The sequence below is a fragment of the Nycticebus coucang genome, chromosome 15 (assembly GCF_027406575.1).
Source record: "Nycticebus coucang isolate mNycCou1 chromosome 15, mNycCou1.pri, whole genome shotgun sequence".
NCBI classification, from domain to species: domain Eukaryota; kingdom Metazoa; phylum Chordata; class Mammalia; order Primates; family Lorisidae; genus Nycticebus; species Nycticebus coucang.
Genome location: NC_069794.1, coordinates 76,502,839 through 76,519,776, shown reverse-complemented (window position 1 = coordinate 76,519,776; position 16,938 = coordinate 76,502,839). Strand labels below are relative to the sequence as shown.

At 40.0% G+C, this 16,938-nt stretch overlaps 1 protein-coding gene across 1 annotated transcript; it reads left to right on the top strand.

The window, feature by feature from the left end:
- Positions 1-12,049: 12,049 nt before the first annotated feature.
- Positions 12,050-12,770, top strand: LOC128566370 (60S ribosomal protein L29-like). Its single transcript, XM_053563218.1, has 2 exons — positions 12,050-12,214; positions 12,480-12,770. The coding sequence occupies exons 1-2, from the start codon at positions 12,050-12,052 to the stop codon at positions 12,768-12,770; spliced, it is 456 nt and encodes a 151-aa protein (XP_053419193.1).
- Positions 12,771-16,938: the final 4,168 nt, after the last annotated feature.

The window sequence follows — 16,938 nt, the reverse complement described above, 5'->3', positions numbered from 1 at the left end:
CTCACAAATAACACACTCACCAGCAAATATATACAAATGTCAAAAAGTATGTAAGTGGGGTGGGGAAAGGAAGGAAGAAAGACAAAATATAATTGCTTTAGAAGTACCCCCTTGATTTTGAGCTCTTCACATCAGATAGGTCCTTCATTCACAATTCACTCTTTCTCTACTGTGGCTCAATTACAATGTAAGGCAAGAAAATTACGCAGACAGCACACAATCCAGCCACAGTACCCAAAGGGTACAAGTCTCCCAGAGTTCCTATCTCAATGCTAATCTGATGCTTCCTGCTCTTTGCCTATTCAAGGTTACTAAAGAAATTCTTATCTGGATCTGTTCATGGGTTCTGTGAGAGACCAAGTCATGTCTGGTAATCAGAGTTTCTAAAAATTGAAGATTATTTTATTAATTACAAATGAAAAAGTGTGCCATTTACAATGGAGAAATTTGGAGGATGCTAATTTAGTTGGGTGATAAATTTATCATCACCGAATAATAGAACACACTGGTGTTTTATATTTTATGCCCCTGATGTGATTCATTGATAGGACACAATCTGTATTACATGAAGTTTTTGCCAACAAAGCTTAATCTAAATCTAATTTGAGGAGGCAAACAGAGAAATCCAAATTTAGGAATATTTATTAAAACAATGAATCTGAACTCTTCAAAAATGTCAATGTCATAAAGATTTTTTAAAAAGATAGAGGAAGTATCTGTTCCAGATTAAAGAAGATTAATCTGTTTGGATCCTAGGTCAAGGAGGGAATAAAAACAGTTCAAAGACACTGAGAGGTGAAGATAAGTGGTTTCATCAAGACGATGGATGAGGAGGTACCAGTTCTTTTCCCCCTCAAAAACAGCAATTTAACAACTATCCATCAATTAATATAGCACTGAGAGAGCTCCAGAGTACAATTAATCTAACAATTCAGAGGAGTACAAAACTGGAAGATGGCTGCATAGAAAAACATTGGAAGCATTTTACCTGTATTACCCTAACCACAGCCTGGCACAGCTTGGTGTCAAGGGGAATCCCCTGAGTCTTGACTAGCCCCATGGGGAAGGGCCCAATATTCAGAGACATGCATCCCAGTGGTATGGCATGGCTTACTGAGTGCTCTGTGAAGCTAACACAGAATCCACTGAGTTGGACATCTTTTGACTGAGGCTAAATGTGGACATGCCGCCCAATGAGCCAAACTTTGTGCTGGGGTGATAGCTGTGTGGGCCACCCCTAATACCTAATACCTATCTTGCTACATTTTCACCAATTAGTGTGCTGTTACCAATAGCCTTGCTATTTGGTCAGGAGAATGCTCACTGAGTGACTGGACGATTAAAAGCTCAGTGGCTATAGAAGGCAACCACATGACTGGCTGTCCAATCTCCTAGGGGTGCAGGCCATCGTGGTACTCCAGACAGGGGCCCCTGACTATAATCTGGAGGTGATGCTTTCTTTGGGTGCTGGTCTTCTATGGGGAAGTCAAGGTCTGGTCTGGTGATCAGACATGAGTACTGAGCAGTCCCTGCACTTCTGGCGATGCTAATCTAGGGTGGGTGCAGTGTGGGACAGGGCACAGGAGAGGGGGGGTCAGGGAAGGCTGAAGATGGGAGGTGACCCCAAGGAGGTCCAAGGAGGAGCTTTCCAAGGGAGTGCAGTGTGAGATATGGCTGCCTGCTCATGCAGAGAAGGGAGTGGGTACAGAGTAGGGACTTGTGTGTCTGGATCCTCATGTGAAAGACTGGAGAGTTAGGGTATTAGAGTAAGGGGTCAGTTAGTGAAGGGTCACATATACTCTGGTAAAGACTCTATACATGTTCCTGTGGACCATGGGAAGCCAGAAAGAAGTTTCAAATTGAGACACTGAAAACACAAATAGACAATGGTGGAAGAGGGAGACAAGTGGCTGACTAGAGCCAGATTTCCACAGAGGCTCCCATCCAGAAGGAGAGTTAAAGGATAGAAGTTTATCAAGTAAGCTGATGGTTTGGAGCTGAGTCAAGAGAAAAGACTGAAGAGTGCACATCATCCCTGTTGAGGCAAGCTGTGACCACAAGGAAACAAACGTACAAAACTCATCACCAAGTGGATGGGAGTCCCCTCCCCCATAAGAACAGCTTGCAGCCTACTTTCTACAAACAAGCGAGCAGAGTTCAGATCACCTCTTATTTTATCTCATGGGAGAGAGCCGCTATAAACTGAATCTCCTTCCTCAGAGAGAACCAACTTGTATGCTTTGGCATTCTCACACCAGACATAAAACTGAACATATATTCTACGCACAATTCTGAACTTCCAGCATGTCCCTCCACTTTCACCCCAAGATCTGGAAGCCTGTCCCCCATGGAGTCCAGATTTTTGCGCAATTTCTCGAGAGGTACAGGCAAGGAGTGGGCTACTATAAGTTTATGCTGAATCGGAGGAACAGGTATAAAGCAGGGACTGTGGAACGAGGGAGCCAAATAGGAGAGGGAGAAACAGTGCCCCGCAGTAGAGTGCAGTGGTGGCGGGAACAATAGGGCTCACACCCTTGGTGGTATTTTGGAGAAACACTTCCTGTCTCTCTTAGCAACCAGAGGGAGCTGGGCCTCTATTCCACGGGCAGCCACAGGTGGAGCAGATCTGGTATGGAAATGCAGGCCCCGTGAGCAAAGGGTATCCCTGGGGTGGTACCTGCCTGGGCATGGCATGGCGGGGACTGAGACTAGAATACACTTGGGCAGAGGCCGTATACTCCCAGGGTGGGGCTGAGTCAGAATTGCTGCTTTTGTGAGCCCAAGATGCTCCTGGCCCCCAGTGGAGCATAGCTGGGACAAGAGTACGCATGGCAGTAGCATCAGCCCAGGGTGGGACAGGACCTGAAAGCCCTTTGTGAGCTCTAATTGCACCCGCTCCAACACAGTGTGCAGCAGAGACAAAGATGCCAGCTCCACAAGAATAGGCACTGTGGTGGCAGCAAAGGGTGGGGTTGAGTCTCAGCTTCTGTGAATTCAAAATGCATCTGGCCTGTGGTGGAACAAAGCCAGGACAGAAACTCATATTCTGTGAGAGTATAAACGGCAGCAGCAATAGTCCGGGGTGAGGCTGGAACCAAGTGACACTTTCCAGCTTCCATTGAGCACCTGAGGTAGTCAGGCTTTAGCTCCTCTTGCTGGCTGGTAGCAGAATATGGCAGCCTGACTGAGGAGGCATTGATCTCTCTGTGACTTGGGCAGGTGCAAACTCCTGGCACATTTGCTCATTGGAGGGAACTGGGCCATAGCCCCGTTGGGGTTACCAGTGACTGGGTGAAATGGATGTGCAAGGTGGGGAAGGAGGCATCAACATCCCTGGACTAACTCATTTGCTTGGCAGGCCTTTCTGACTCCACGGAGCACCAGAGTGAGCCACACTTGAGCTGCCAGTAGATCCCTGCTATCTAGTTGCTGGAGACTTTTTGACCTCTCTCACTTGAGAGTTGGTGCTGACTGGGACAATTGGTTTGGAACTCTTGACCTAGGCCAATCACCTGAGTACCCTCCAAGGTGGTACCCTGGTTGTGTTGTTGTAGGAAGGTTTGATTTTCCTCTTCCAGTTGTTCCCCTGGGGGGATGGAGTGTCTTAGGTGCTTATATTTCTCTACAGCTGAGATTTCAACCCAGAGTCACTGATTCACTAGGATTGGACAGAGACCAGCTAAATACAAGACAGAGGCACTTAGCCCCAAGCAGGTCCCCAGAGCCTCAGGCTATAGTGCTGTATGGGACCTTTGTAATGCTGTAGGGGAAAAGCTATGGTCACCAGTCCAAGCTCTTTGGCAAAGGACTGGTTAATTAAAAATCCAGGAGCCCCCAGTCCAAATTCACCTTATCTCCTCATCTAGCCAAATGGTGAAAAATAATCATGGGGCGGAATCAGTGGAAAAACTCTGGCAACATGAATAATCAGAGTAGATCAACTCCCCCAAGGTACATCAAAGGTGATACACTAGAAGATCCCATTCATAAACAAATGGCTGAGATGTCAGAAATCGAGTTTAGAATTTGAATGGCAAATACGATTAAGAGAATGGAAGTAAAGTTGGAATTAGAAATTCTAGGAATAATTCAAAAATTGCCTCAAGAATTCAATGAATTCAAAGACAAAACCACCAAAGATTTTGACACTTTGAGAAAAGAATTTGCAGCCCTCCAAGATATGAGAAATACAGTAGAATCCCTCAGTAACAGAATGGAGCAGGCAGAAGAAAGAATTTATGACATCGAAGACAAAGCTTTTGAATGCTCTCAAATGCTCAAAGAGGAAGAGAAGTGGAGAGCAAAAATGGATCATTCCCTCAGAGAGCTGTGGGACAATTCCAAGAAAACAAACATTCACCTTATGGGAATTCCTGAAGGTGAAGAGGATGTTCTAAAAGGCACAGATGCTCTAGTCCAACAGATAATCGAGGAGAACTTCCCAAAGATGGCAAGAGATACTGAAATTCAGATAGGAGACAGTTTCAGAACTCCAGTATGACTCCATCCAAATAAGGCATCTCCCAGAAACATTATAATTAACTTCACCAAAGTTTAATATGAAGGAGAAAATTCTGCAAGCAGCCAGATGTAATAAACCATAACCTAGAAGGTGAAGAATATTAGGATGACTGCAGATTTTTCTGCTGAAAATTTTCAAGCTAGAAGAGGATGGTCATTGACCTTAAACCTCCTAAAACAAAACAACTTTCAACACAGAATCCTGTATCCAGCTAAACTGAGCTTAATTTATGATGGAGAAATTAAATACTTCAATGACATTCACACATCAAAGAAATTTTCCATAACTAAACCTGCCCTCCAGGATATTCTCAGACTCATCCTCCACAATGACCAGCACAGTGCTCTATCACTGAAGTAAACTCACTCAGAAACTTTTGATCAAATCTCAGCTTCCATAGTGGTGAAAAGATTAACAATGTCCAATGGACTTTCAAAAAACTCAACACCCGGGCGGCGCCTGTGGCTCAGTGAGTAGGGCGCCAGCCCCATATGCCGAGGGTGGTGGGTTCAAACCCAGCCCCGGCCAAACTGCAACCAAAAAATAGCCGGGCGTTGTGGCGGGCGCCTGTAGTCCCAGCTGCTCGGGAGGCTGAGGCAAGAGAATCGCGTAAGCCCAAGAGTTAAGAGGTTGCTGTGAGCTGTGTGACGCCACGGCACTCTACCTGAGGGCAGTACAGTGAGACTCGGTCTCTACAAAAAAAAAAAAAACAAAAAACTCAACACCCAAAATACTACCAGGCTTATCAATACTCTCAATTAATGTGACTGGCTTAAATTATCCTTTAAAGAGGCACAGGTTGGCTGACTGTATACAAAAACTCAGGTCAGATATCTGCTGCATACAAGAATCTCATCTTACCTTAAACAATAAAAATAGACTCACGGTGGACATCTATAACTCAGGAAAATGGAAAGCAGAAAAAAGGAGGTGTTGCAATTTTATTCGCAGATACAATAGGCTTTAAACCAGTGGTTCTCAACCTGTGGGTCGTAACCCCTTTGGGGGTCAAACAACCCTTTCACAGGGGTCATCCAAGACCATCCTGCATATCAGATATTTACATAATAATTCACAACAGTAGCAAAATTACAGTTATGAAGTAGTAATAAAAATAATAATTTTATGATTGGGGGTCACCACAACATGAGGAACTGTATTAAAAGGTCATGGCCTTAGGAAGGTTGAGAACCACTGCTTTAAACCAATGAAAGTAAGGAAAGATAAGGATGGTCACTTCATATTTGTTAAGGGCAACACTCAACATGATGAGATTTCAATTCTTAACACTTATGCACCCAACAAGAATGCTCCTCAATTTATAGGAAAGACCCAACAGACATAGCAACTTTATATCTTCCAGCACCATAATAGTCAAAGATTTTAATACTCCTTTGGCAGTGTTGGATAGATCCTCCAATAAGAAACTAAGCAAAGAAATTATAGATTTGAATTTAACCACTCAACAATTGAATGTAACAGACATCTACAGAACATTTCATCTTAATAAAACTGAATACATATTCTTCTCATCAGCCCATGGGACATCCTCCAAAATTGATCACATCTTAGGTCACAAGTTTAAATTCAGCAAATTTATAAGAATAGAAATTATTCCTTGTATTCTTGGACCATCATAGAATAAAAGTTGAACTCAGTAACAACAGGAATCTGTGTACTCATACAAAAACATGGCAACTAAATAACCTTATGCTGACAGATAGCTGGGTCATAGATGAGATTAAGAAGGAAATTTCCAAATTTTGGTAACAAAACGATGATGAAGACATGAATTACCAGAACCTGTGGGATACTGCAAAGGCAGTCCTAAGAGGGAAATTTATAGCATTGCAGGCCTTCCTCAAGAGAATGGAAAGAGAGGAAGTCAACAACTTAATGGTACATCTCTAGCAATTGGAAAAGGAAGAACATTCCAATCCCAAACCCAGCAGAAAATAAATGATCAAAATTAGAGCAGAATTAAATGAATTTGAAAACAAAAGGATTATACAACAGATCAATAAATCTAAATGTTGTTTTTTTGAAAAGGTTAATAAAATTGATAAACCTCTTGCCAACCTAACCAGAAATAAAAGAGTAAAATCTCTAATTTCATCAATCAGACATAACAGAAGCAAAATGACAGTCTCCTCAGAAATTCAAAAAGTCCTTAATGAATATTACAAAAACTCTATTCTCAGAAGTATGAAAATCTGAAGGAAACAGACCAATATTTGGAAACACTACACCTTCCTAGGCTTGGCCAGAAAGAATTGAAAACGTTGAACAAGCCTAAGTTGATGCTATATTAAGTTCTGAAATACAAAATCTCCCCAAAAAGAAAAGCCTGGGACCAGATGGCTTCAGAACAGAATTCTACCAAACCTTTAAAGAGGAAATAGAAGCTATATATTATTTAACCTTTTCCAAAACATTGAAAAAGATGGAATACTTTACAACATGTTCTATGATGCAAATATCACCTTGATCCCCAGACCAGGAAAAGACCCAACAAGAGAAGAAAATTATAGAACCAATATCTCTAATGAATATTGATGCAAAAATATTCCATAAGATCCTAACAAACAGAATCCAGCAACACATCAAACAAATTATACACCATGACCAAGTGGCTTTCATCCCAGGGTCTCAAGGCTGGTTTAATATATGTAAATCTATAAATATAATAGTCACATAAACAAATTAAAAAACAAAGACCATATGATTCTCTCAAATGATGCAGAAAAAGCTTTTGATAATATCCAGCATCCCTTCATGATCAGAGCACTTAAGAAAATTGGTATAGAAGGGACATTTCTTAAACTGATAGAGGCCATCTACAGCAAACCCATAGCCAATATCATATCGAATGGAGTTAAATTTAAATCATTTCCACTCAGATCAGGAATCAGGCAAGGTTGCCCATTGTCTCCACTGCTTTTCAACATTGTAATGGAAGTTTTAGCCATTGCAATTAGGCAAGAAAAGGCAATCAAGGTTATCCACATAGGGTCAGAAGAGATCAAACTTTCACTCTTTGCAGATGATATCATATAATTGTATATCTGGAAAACACCAAGAATTCTACTACAAAACTCTTAGAAGTGATTGAGGAATACAGCAGTGTCTCAGGTTACAAAATCAATATTCATAAATCGGTAGCCTTTATATATACCAACAATAGTCAAGATGAAAAAACAGTTAAGGACTCTATTCCATTCATGGTAGTGCCAAAGAAGATGAAATATTTGGGAGTTTACCTAACAAAGGACGTGAAAGATCTCCATAAAGAGAGCTATGAAACTCTAAGAAAAGACATAGCTGAAGATGTTAACAAAAGGAAAAATATACCATGCTCATGGCTGGGAAGAATCAACATTGTTAAAATGTCCATACTGCTCAAAGCAATCTACATATTTAATCCAACCCCTATTAAATCACCTCTGTCATACTTTAAAGATCTGGAAAAATTAGTACTTTTATGTGGAAACAGAAAGAAACTCAAGTAGTCAAGACATTACTCAGAAATAAAATCGAATCATGAGGAATCACACTGCCAGACTTCAGACTACACTATAAATTGATAGTGCTCAAAACAGCATGGTACTGGCACAAAAATAGAGCAGTAGATGTATGGAACAGAATTGAGAACCAAGAATAAATCCAGATACTTATTGTCGTTTGATCTTTTGTAAGCCTATCAAAAACATAAATTTGGGGAAAGATTCCCTATTTAACAAATGGTGCTGGGTGAATTAGCTGACTACTTGTAGAAGACTGCAACTGGACCCACATCTTTTACCTCTAACAAAAATTGACTCTCACTGGGTAAAAGACAGTGAGACATGAAACTATAAAGATTCTTAGAGAGAGTGCAGGGGAAACACTTGAAGAAATTGGCCTGGGAGAATTTATAAGGAGGACCCCTCGGCAATTGAAGCAAAGCCAAAAATACATTACTGGGATCTAATCAAACTACAAATCTTCTTCACTGCCAAGAACACAGTATATAAAGCAAATAGCCCTCAGAATGAGAGAGGATTTTTACAGGTTAATGTTTCTGACAAAGATCTGAATAACCAGAATTCACAGAGAACTCAAACTTATCAATAAGAAAAGAACAAATGATCCCATTTCATTGTGGGCAAGAGACTTGAACAGAGCTTCTCTGAAGAAGATAGGCACATGGTCTATAGACACATGAAAAAATGCTCATCATCTTTAATCGTCAGGGAAATGCAAATCAAAACCACTTTGAGATACTATCTAACTCCAGTTAGAGTAGCCCACATAAAAAAATCCCCAAACTACAGATGTTGGCATGGATGTGGAGAAAAGGGAACACTTCTGCACTGCTGATGGGAATGGAAGCTAATACATCCCTTTTGAAAAGAAGTCTGGAGAACATTCAGGGATTTAAAAGTAGACCTGCTGTTTGATCCTGCAATTTCTCTCCTAGGTGTATATCCTAAAGACCAAAAAATCAGTTTGGAGCAAAGATATTTTCACCAGATTGTTCACTGAAGCTCAATTCATAATTGCCAAGTCATGGAAGAAGCCCAAGTGCCCAGCGATCCATGAATGAACTAAGAAATTGTGGTATATGTATACCATGGAATACTATGCAGCCTTAAAACGATGGAGACTTTACCTCTTTTATGTTTACATGGATGGAGCTGGAACATATTCTTCTTAGTAAAGGATCTCAAGAATGGAAGAAAAAGTATCCAATGTACTCAGTACTTTTATGAAACCAATTTATAATTACACTTTCTTATGAAAGATAAATCACAACTATAGCCCAGGATGAAGGAGAGAAGTGGAGGGGGGATGGGAGGGGAGGGAGGAGGTTTGATAGAGGGAGGGTAAACTGTGGGACCACACCTATGGAGCATATTGCAAGGGTACAGGTCTGCTGGGAGTCAACCTCCTGGGAGGCAAGGATCCCCAGTTTGAAGGACTGCATTCGAGTCAAGGACCTCATGCAAACCTGGCCCCAGCAGTTTCCTGTTATGGCTGGTTCCTGAACCAGATTGGAATGGAGCCATACCCCTTTGGTCAGCACAGACTGCTGAGAATGCTATTTTGATCTTAGGCTGTTTTAAATCAAGTTATGTAATTATGACAAGATAATTCCTTCAGCTATTGTATATAAAAGCTGTGCAATAAAGCTGAGATTGCTTATTCATATTTAGGAAAAACCCTACTGATCCTACTATTTTGTGTCTTTCATTTTCCATCTTGCGCCGGTCTACTCCCAGGTTTTCCTAGTAACTTTTGCCAGGCAGGGTTCCCAGCACAAGTCAAATCATCAAGTATAGAACATAAATGTCTTAAAACAATATTTAAGTAAATGAGGTGAAAGCTATATAATTAGTTTGATGTAAGCATTCCAAATTGTATAAAAAGTCAACACATTGTACCCCACAAATGCATAAATGTATTCATGATCTGTGTGTATATGACTTAATAAAAGGAAAAAACCCCAAAATTACATTATAAACCATACTTCTGCACAATTATCAAACAAACAAATAAACAATAGACAGCCCATATATGAAATCAGACCTCCAACTCACAGTCTGCCTAGGAAGAACTGAGCCTAGGAAACCAATAATTATCTGCAGTAACTCCGATAAGTGTTGGCCTCACATGGCCCAGGATTTGATTAGTAACTGGCAGCCTCCCTAGGTTTTGTTCTTACTTTCAATTTAGGACCAACCAGAGAAAGCCAAATGTGCCCCCTGACCAACCTCTGAGTATGTGTCTTCTAGTCATCACGTACACATGAAGCTATCCCTTTGGCCCACCAGGAACCTTTCCCACTCCTCCACCTGCCTGCCTCTGAGTCTCTGCCTAACCCAAGTGATGATGGCTGACTCCTTGCTAGAGCAACCTCTGAATACATGGCTTTTGTGTCCTCTAACTTGGTTGGTCTTTGTTTATCTCTACAGAATCCCAGGAACACAACTCGTACAGTATGTGGAGAACAGGCTAGAAGTTGTTTCCATTCTGGGAAGCCCTTCACACCAAATTACATCAACTGTCTTTTGTTTGTTAGTTTTGCCTTTCCTTGGCAGGGGCAGAGAAGTCAGGGCCTATGACTCGAGGATGAATGATAGGACCATAGGATTCTCCAGGCTGAAGCCTAGGAGAGATAGGAGAGATGCTTCCATGTGGGCCCTGGGCTGAAGAAATTATTAGAGAAGCAATATCTGATACTGAGTTTCAATTTATTTCCTGTTCCACTCTGATTTCCCTTTTTAAATCCAAAGCCTTCAGCAAAGCCTACTCTTTGAGATAACTGTGTATTAGCTGTACTTTGTGGAGTAAAAAAAGGTACCTGCTCCACTTGGGGAGGTGATGAGGGCTTCCCCAGCCAATGGAGAAACCTGGACAGCCCCTCAGTACTCAGGCACCCCAGAAGTCCAGAGAACTTGATAACACTCAGGACATGGGTACAATTGGCTAATATCTTTTCTTTATTCATATAATCCTGATATGTATCAGAAAAACATCAGTGTTATTACTTTTATATTATCAGTGATTTTGACTCTTTCTAGAAGTCTCTTCATGTGAATGTTTTCCTTTTTTGTATTTTAGGAAATTTTTTATTTGAACAGATTGATAAGTATACATGTAAATTTTTACCTACATATTATGACGTTTTGCTTTATTAAATGTTGTAAACTTTTCAATTATTTCAAGATTTTAGGACCTTTTCTGGGTAGAACTCTAGAAATACAGTGACTTAGAGGACTCTAAAGATTAGCACCAGTTTCTCTATGTTTGTATGTTACTTACTCTTGGAGCAGTATCTAGCAATGTGGTTGGAGTTGGATGCAAGTGTTTAAGAGAACAAGTTTCTCATGCCCAGAACACTGTCCAGCCTCCTGGAATAAGCCTGAGAAACTCTCCATCCTGGGTGGGATGCTCCACTTGAGTTGTCATGGATATTACTCTGTGACAGTGATTGGTATCTGACATGCTATAGGTGCTCAATAAATTCACGTTGATTAGATGAAAGGTTACAGCCACCTTGTGGTCTGATGTGGTTTCTCCCTCTCTAGTTTTTCCACAAAAAATAGGTAACTCTGGAGCCCCCCAAACTGAGGAAGAGCAGAGGATGTTTGTCCCTGACTTAACTCACTTGGGGGCACCCCAGATTGGATTACACCTGTTTCAAGCATCCTTTTAGTGGTGGGGCAGCTGAAGGTTGCTGCAATCCCTGGCCTGGGGTGGGGAAAATTAGGGATATATTTTATGCATATGATTTTTAGCAAGTCTGTTAGGGCTAGAGGCTGGATGAGAACAAGTGGGAAGTCAGGAAGGAGCATGCTTGCTCCTCCCAGTAGTTATCTGCTTTTCACTTTTCTACTGTTAGGTTTTTCTTTTCTAGGCAAGAAAATGAAATTTTAGGTGGCATACAGTTGTAAATTTGGAAAAATCCCATATTATGTCACATAATTAAGATCTACAGGAGGGCCAGTCCTAGGCGCTTCGGCAGCCGTGGGTCATGGTGCAGACATGGCCAACTCCAAGAACCACACCACACACAACCAGTCCCGAAAGTGGCACAGAAATGGCATCAAGAAACCAAGATCACAAAGATATGAATCTCTCAAGGGGGTGGATTCCAAGTTCCTGAAGAACATGTGCTTTGTCAAGAAGCATAATAAGACATTATTCTTAGTAAAGCATCACAAGAATGGAGAAGCATGAATCCTATGTACTCAATTTTGATATGAGGACAATTAATGACAATTAAGGTTATGGGGGGGAGGAAAAGCAGAGAGAGGGAAGGAGGGGGGGCAGGGCCTTGGTTCATGCCACCCCTTCTGGGGGCAAGACATGATTGCAAGAGGGACTTTACCTAACAGATGCAATCAGTGTAACCTGGCTTATTGTACCCTCAATGAATCCCCAACAATAAAAAAAAAAAAAAAAGGTCCTGAAGAAGATGCAGGCCAATAATGCCAAGGCCATCAGTGCACACACTGAAGCTATCAAGGCCCTTGTAAAGCCCAAGGAGGTTAAGACCAAGATTCCAAAGCGTGTCAGCTGTAAACTCAGTCAACTTGCCTATATTGCCCACCCCAAGCTTGGGAAGCATGTTTGTGGACACAGTGCCAAGGGTCTCAGGCTCTGTCAGCCAAAGGCCAAGAATCAGAGGAAGGCCCAATCTGCAGCTTCAGTCCTAGCTCAGGCTCCCAAAGATGCCCAGCCCCCCACGAAGGCAGAAGAGTAGAGGAATCTGTCTGCCATGAGGACAAAAGGACTGATGTGACCTCTAGACTGCTGTCTGCATGGGTCTGGGGTCCTCCTGTGCTATTTGTACAAATAAACCTGAGGCAGGATTTGTTAAAAAAAAAAAAAAAAAGGATCTACAGGAGGAGTGGGTTTTACTGAGTAAAACATGTTAATAAGGGACCAGTGTGTCTATAAGGTGCTTTCAAATGGCTTTTGAAAAAAGTTGATAGTCACATTTTATTTACTTAGACCAGATTCTCCTGGGTATCTGCAGAAAATATTTTTTACAATAATACTAAGATGTTATTTGTCTTTTTCACTGAGTTGACATTTGGTACAAAAGTACTGGGGGTAAAACTGAAGCCTTTGCACAAATCCAGCCAACAATGAAGTGTTAAGGTCTTGTTTGCATTTCTACCTTTTTAACATTCTGTATGATAAATGAGATTTATGCATAAAGTACTTCTGGTTGCTTTGAGAAGGATAATTATCTTGAGGAAAAGCATTTGTGATATGTTTGAGCTCTCTGCTGAACTGTTTTTCAGGAATGCTATTTTTATTTCAAAGAATGGTTGACAACTGGAGTGTTTCAGACTTGGATATCTGACAGACATACTCTCAAATTTGAAATGAATTAGCATGCCACTCCATGAAAAACAAGTCATGATATTGTTGTTAATGATGAAATCTGAGCTTTTAAAAATGATGATGTTGGAAGATTTGTATCCACTTCCATGAACTGAACAGTTTGTCAATATTTAAAGACTTTCTGTTGAATCAATGATTTTAATAACAAGTGTGATTAAGAAGATTCAGTGAATCAATATTTTCCAAATTACCAATGATTTGTGTTATAAAATTGTTCACAGGTTACAGATCTGTGTAAAATGCAAAATAGTCCAATGGATTTTCAGGTAACAGAGTACAAGAAGTTCACTGATAAAGTTTCATAGTGTTCCCAATTGTCTTCTGGTGAACCAGATATTGATATTAAAGAGATGTGTAAAAGTGTAGGAATATCTTTCTTCTCACTGTATTATGTTTCATTTTAAAAAAGTTATTTATGTTAATAAGTAATGGTTTTATTAATTTAAAATAGATTAATCAATATTAAAACATTTTATCCTCGGTTGTAACTTCAAATATTGGTTATTTGAAGTTATGTCTACTATATGTAGTTATTTGAAGTTGTATGTATAGTAGAAATAACTCCCATAAACAAAAGCTCTTGGGGTTCCTCAACACTTTTTTTTTTTTGTAGAGACAGAGTCTCACTTTACTGCCTTCAGTAGAGTGCCATGATGTCACAGGACTCACAGCAACCTCTAGCTCTTGGGCTTCCGCGATTCTCCTGCCTCAGCCTCCCAAACAGCTGGGATTACAGGCGCCCGCCACAATGCCCGGCTATTTTTTGGTTGCACTTCAGCCGGGGCTGGGTTTGAACCCGCCACCCTCGGTATATGGGGTCAGCGTCCTATTCACTGAGCCACAGGTGCCACCCTCAACACTTTTTTTAAGTGTAGGAAAGTTTCTTTCATAAATTTTATGAACCAATGACTTAGACTATGAAAATATTGGCAAATTATCAAATTTACATGAAGTTCATGTTGTTGCAAGTGAGGAGCTGTCTCTTCCTAAATAACAAAGCTGATTGTATTTTCTCCATCTTTTAAAAACTTGGTAAAAATTGTATATATTCATGATGTACAACATGATGTTTTGCAATGTGTATACCTTGCGGGATGGCTAAATCAAACTAATTAACTTATGCATCAAGTGAGATACTGTCTTATGGTGTATTTGCCCCTTGGTGAGATACGTTGCATACTTATTTTCACCAGTTGGAAACAAGTTGAGTTAAACTTATATAAGTATAGAAGTCTCTTTTATCTTTCTATGCTTAGTTGAAAAGATGGAGATTCTTCAGAGGGCAATGAAAGTACAGCATGGCTAAGGATCCTGTGTCCTTTGTGTGTAGGTACAGCAAACTTGGCAACCCTGTCTCAGAAGCACGTTGTTGGGGGCAGTGCCCAGTCCCCAACTGTCAACCCTCAGAGGCATGCTGGGAGAGTTCACTTCTCATTCCGGGTAAAGACCAGGGACCACAACGTAGGGTTAGGGCCGCTTGTGCTGTGCAACGACATCCAGGATATTAACCCTGAAAGATCAGTTTTCTAGTCAAAAGTGCTGCCCCAGCCTGAGACTGGTGAGTAACTACGTTTCTTTTCGCTGTTGCTTTAAGCAGGGCCGCACCCCACCGCAGTTACAGTAACTGCCTTTGAGCACATTCTCAAACGTCCAGGGCTCACCAGCCAGTCACAACCTCCTCCTCTTCCATTCCAGGTTCTTGCCCTTGAAATCCTGTGAGGCAGGCGACAAATGGGTGAAATCATGTGCCCTATGTCCCAAATGGCAGAGACATAATACACTGAGATGATAAATTCATGTGTAATTTATCTACTGCTTAAAAATATCCAAATGTGTTGTACTATAACTGTTGGTGGATGCTAATACAGTCTATGCAATATATGTGTATAAAGGTGAGTGTGTGTATAAAATTCAATAAATTTATATTTTCACTGATACTTCAGAATAAACGACCTTTAACATTTTTTATATTTGCTTTCAGGGTTCTCTCTATGCTTTTCCTTCTTTTTAAAGAAATAAATCGTTAGAAATAAAGCAAACCAAAAATCACTTTATTACCTCCAGCTGATTCCTCTTGCTTCTGACCCGTGCTAATAATTCATAACACTATTATGAATGTGTTGTGTGCGATTTTAGTACCGTTTTAGGTCTAGAATATTATATCTATAGATCTAAAATAAGATTTATTCTAGGTATTCTTATTAAAAGTTTACATAAATTATTTAATAGGCTATGTATACCTATCTTTTTCATATTGCTCTTAGGTTTTTGAGATCTATCATCATCTATTTATTGAGAGTCCCTCTTTTAAAGAGTCCCTGTTTCTCTGTTGGCAAGTATTTAGGTTTTCCCATTTCTTCACGGTTATAAACATTGATGAAATGCACATTTTAAAAATATCTTCTTGTATACACCTATGAGTTTTTAAAAGCCATAACTTAGGTCAAGTGCAGTGGCTCATGCGTGTAATTATAGCCCTTTAGCAAATGAGGTAAAAAGGAGTTCGAGGCTAGCCTGGGTGACATAGCAAGACTTTATCCCTACCAAAAAAAAAAAATTAAATTAAGTTAAATAAATAAAATTTTAAAAAGATGTAACATAGAAGTATGTGGTTTGCTTTTAAAATTTATTTTTCTGTTTCAATACACAGATGTTTGTTAGTTTTGATAGTCAGATTAATTAGTATTTTCCTTTATGGTTTGTATTTTTTGCACTTTTTTGAAGAAATGTTTCCAAGTCTCAGGTATAAAAATGTCACTAATATTTTCTTTTAAATATTTAAAATTTTGTTTTCATATTTGGAGTTTTATCTTATCTGGAATATATTTTATGAGTAGTGTACAGTAAAGGTATGTATTTTTTCTATATTGCTAACTGGCTATTCCAGGTTGAATTGCAGAGTGACCCTTTTTTCTCCTAAAGACTTGCTATGCCACTTGTTATTTATCAGGCCGTGTATGTATGTTATATGTATGCATTTTCCCTTGGTTTATTTTTCTGTCTCTATCACTGTGTCACTGTAATATTTCTATAATTTTTTTCCTTTTATTTTTGAGACAGAGTTTTACTCTGTTGCCCTATGTTGAGTGCTGTGGCATCATTGTAGCTCATAGCAACCTCAAATTCTTGGGCTCAAGTGATCCTCTTATTTCAGCCTCCTGAGTAGCTGGGACTACAGGCATTTGCCACCACACTTGACTAATTTTTCTACTTTGTAGAGAGGGGATCTTGCTCTTGCTCACTCTGCTCATGAACTCATGAACTCAAGCGATCCTCCTACCTCAGCCAACCAGAATGCTAGGATTACAGGTGTGAGCCACTGTGCCTAGCCTTATTTTTATAATATTGATTATATATCTTTTTTATTATGGTAAAAGATATATGTAGCATTAAAATTTATCATTTTAACTGTTTTATGTATATGATCCAGTGGTGTTAAGTACATTAACAAAGTATGCAACTATCTATTTCGAACAGGAACTTTGTACCCCTCAACAATAACTCTCTTTACCTCTTTC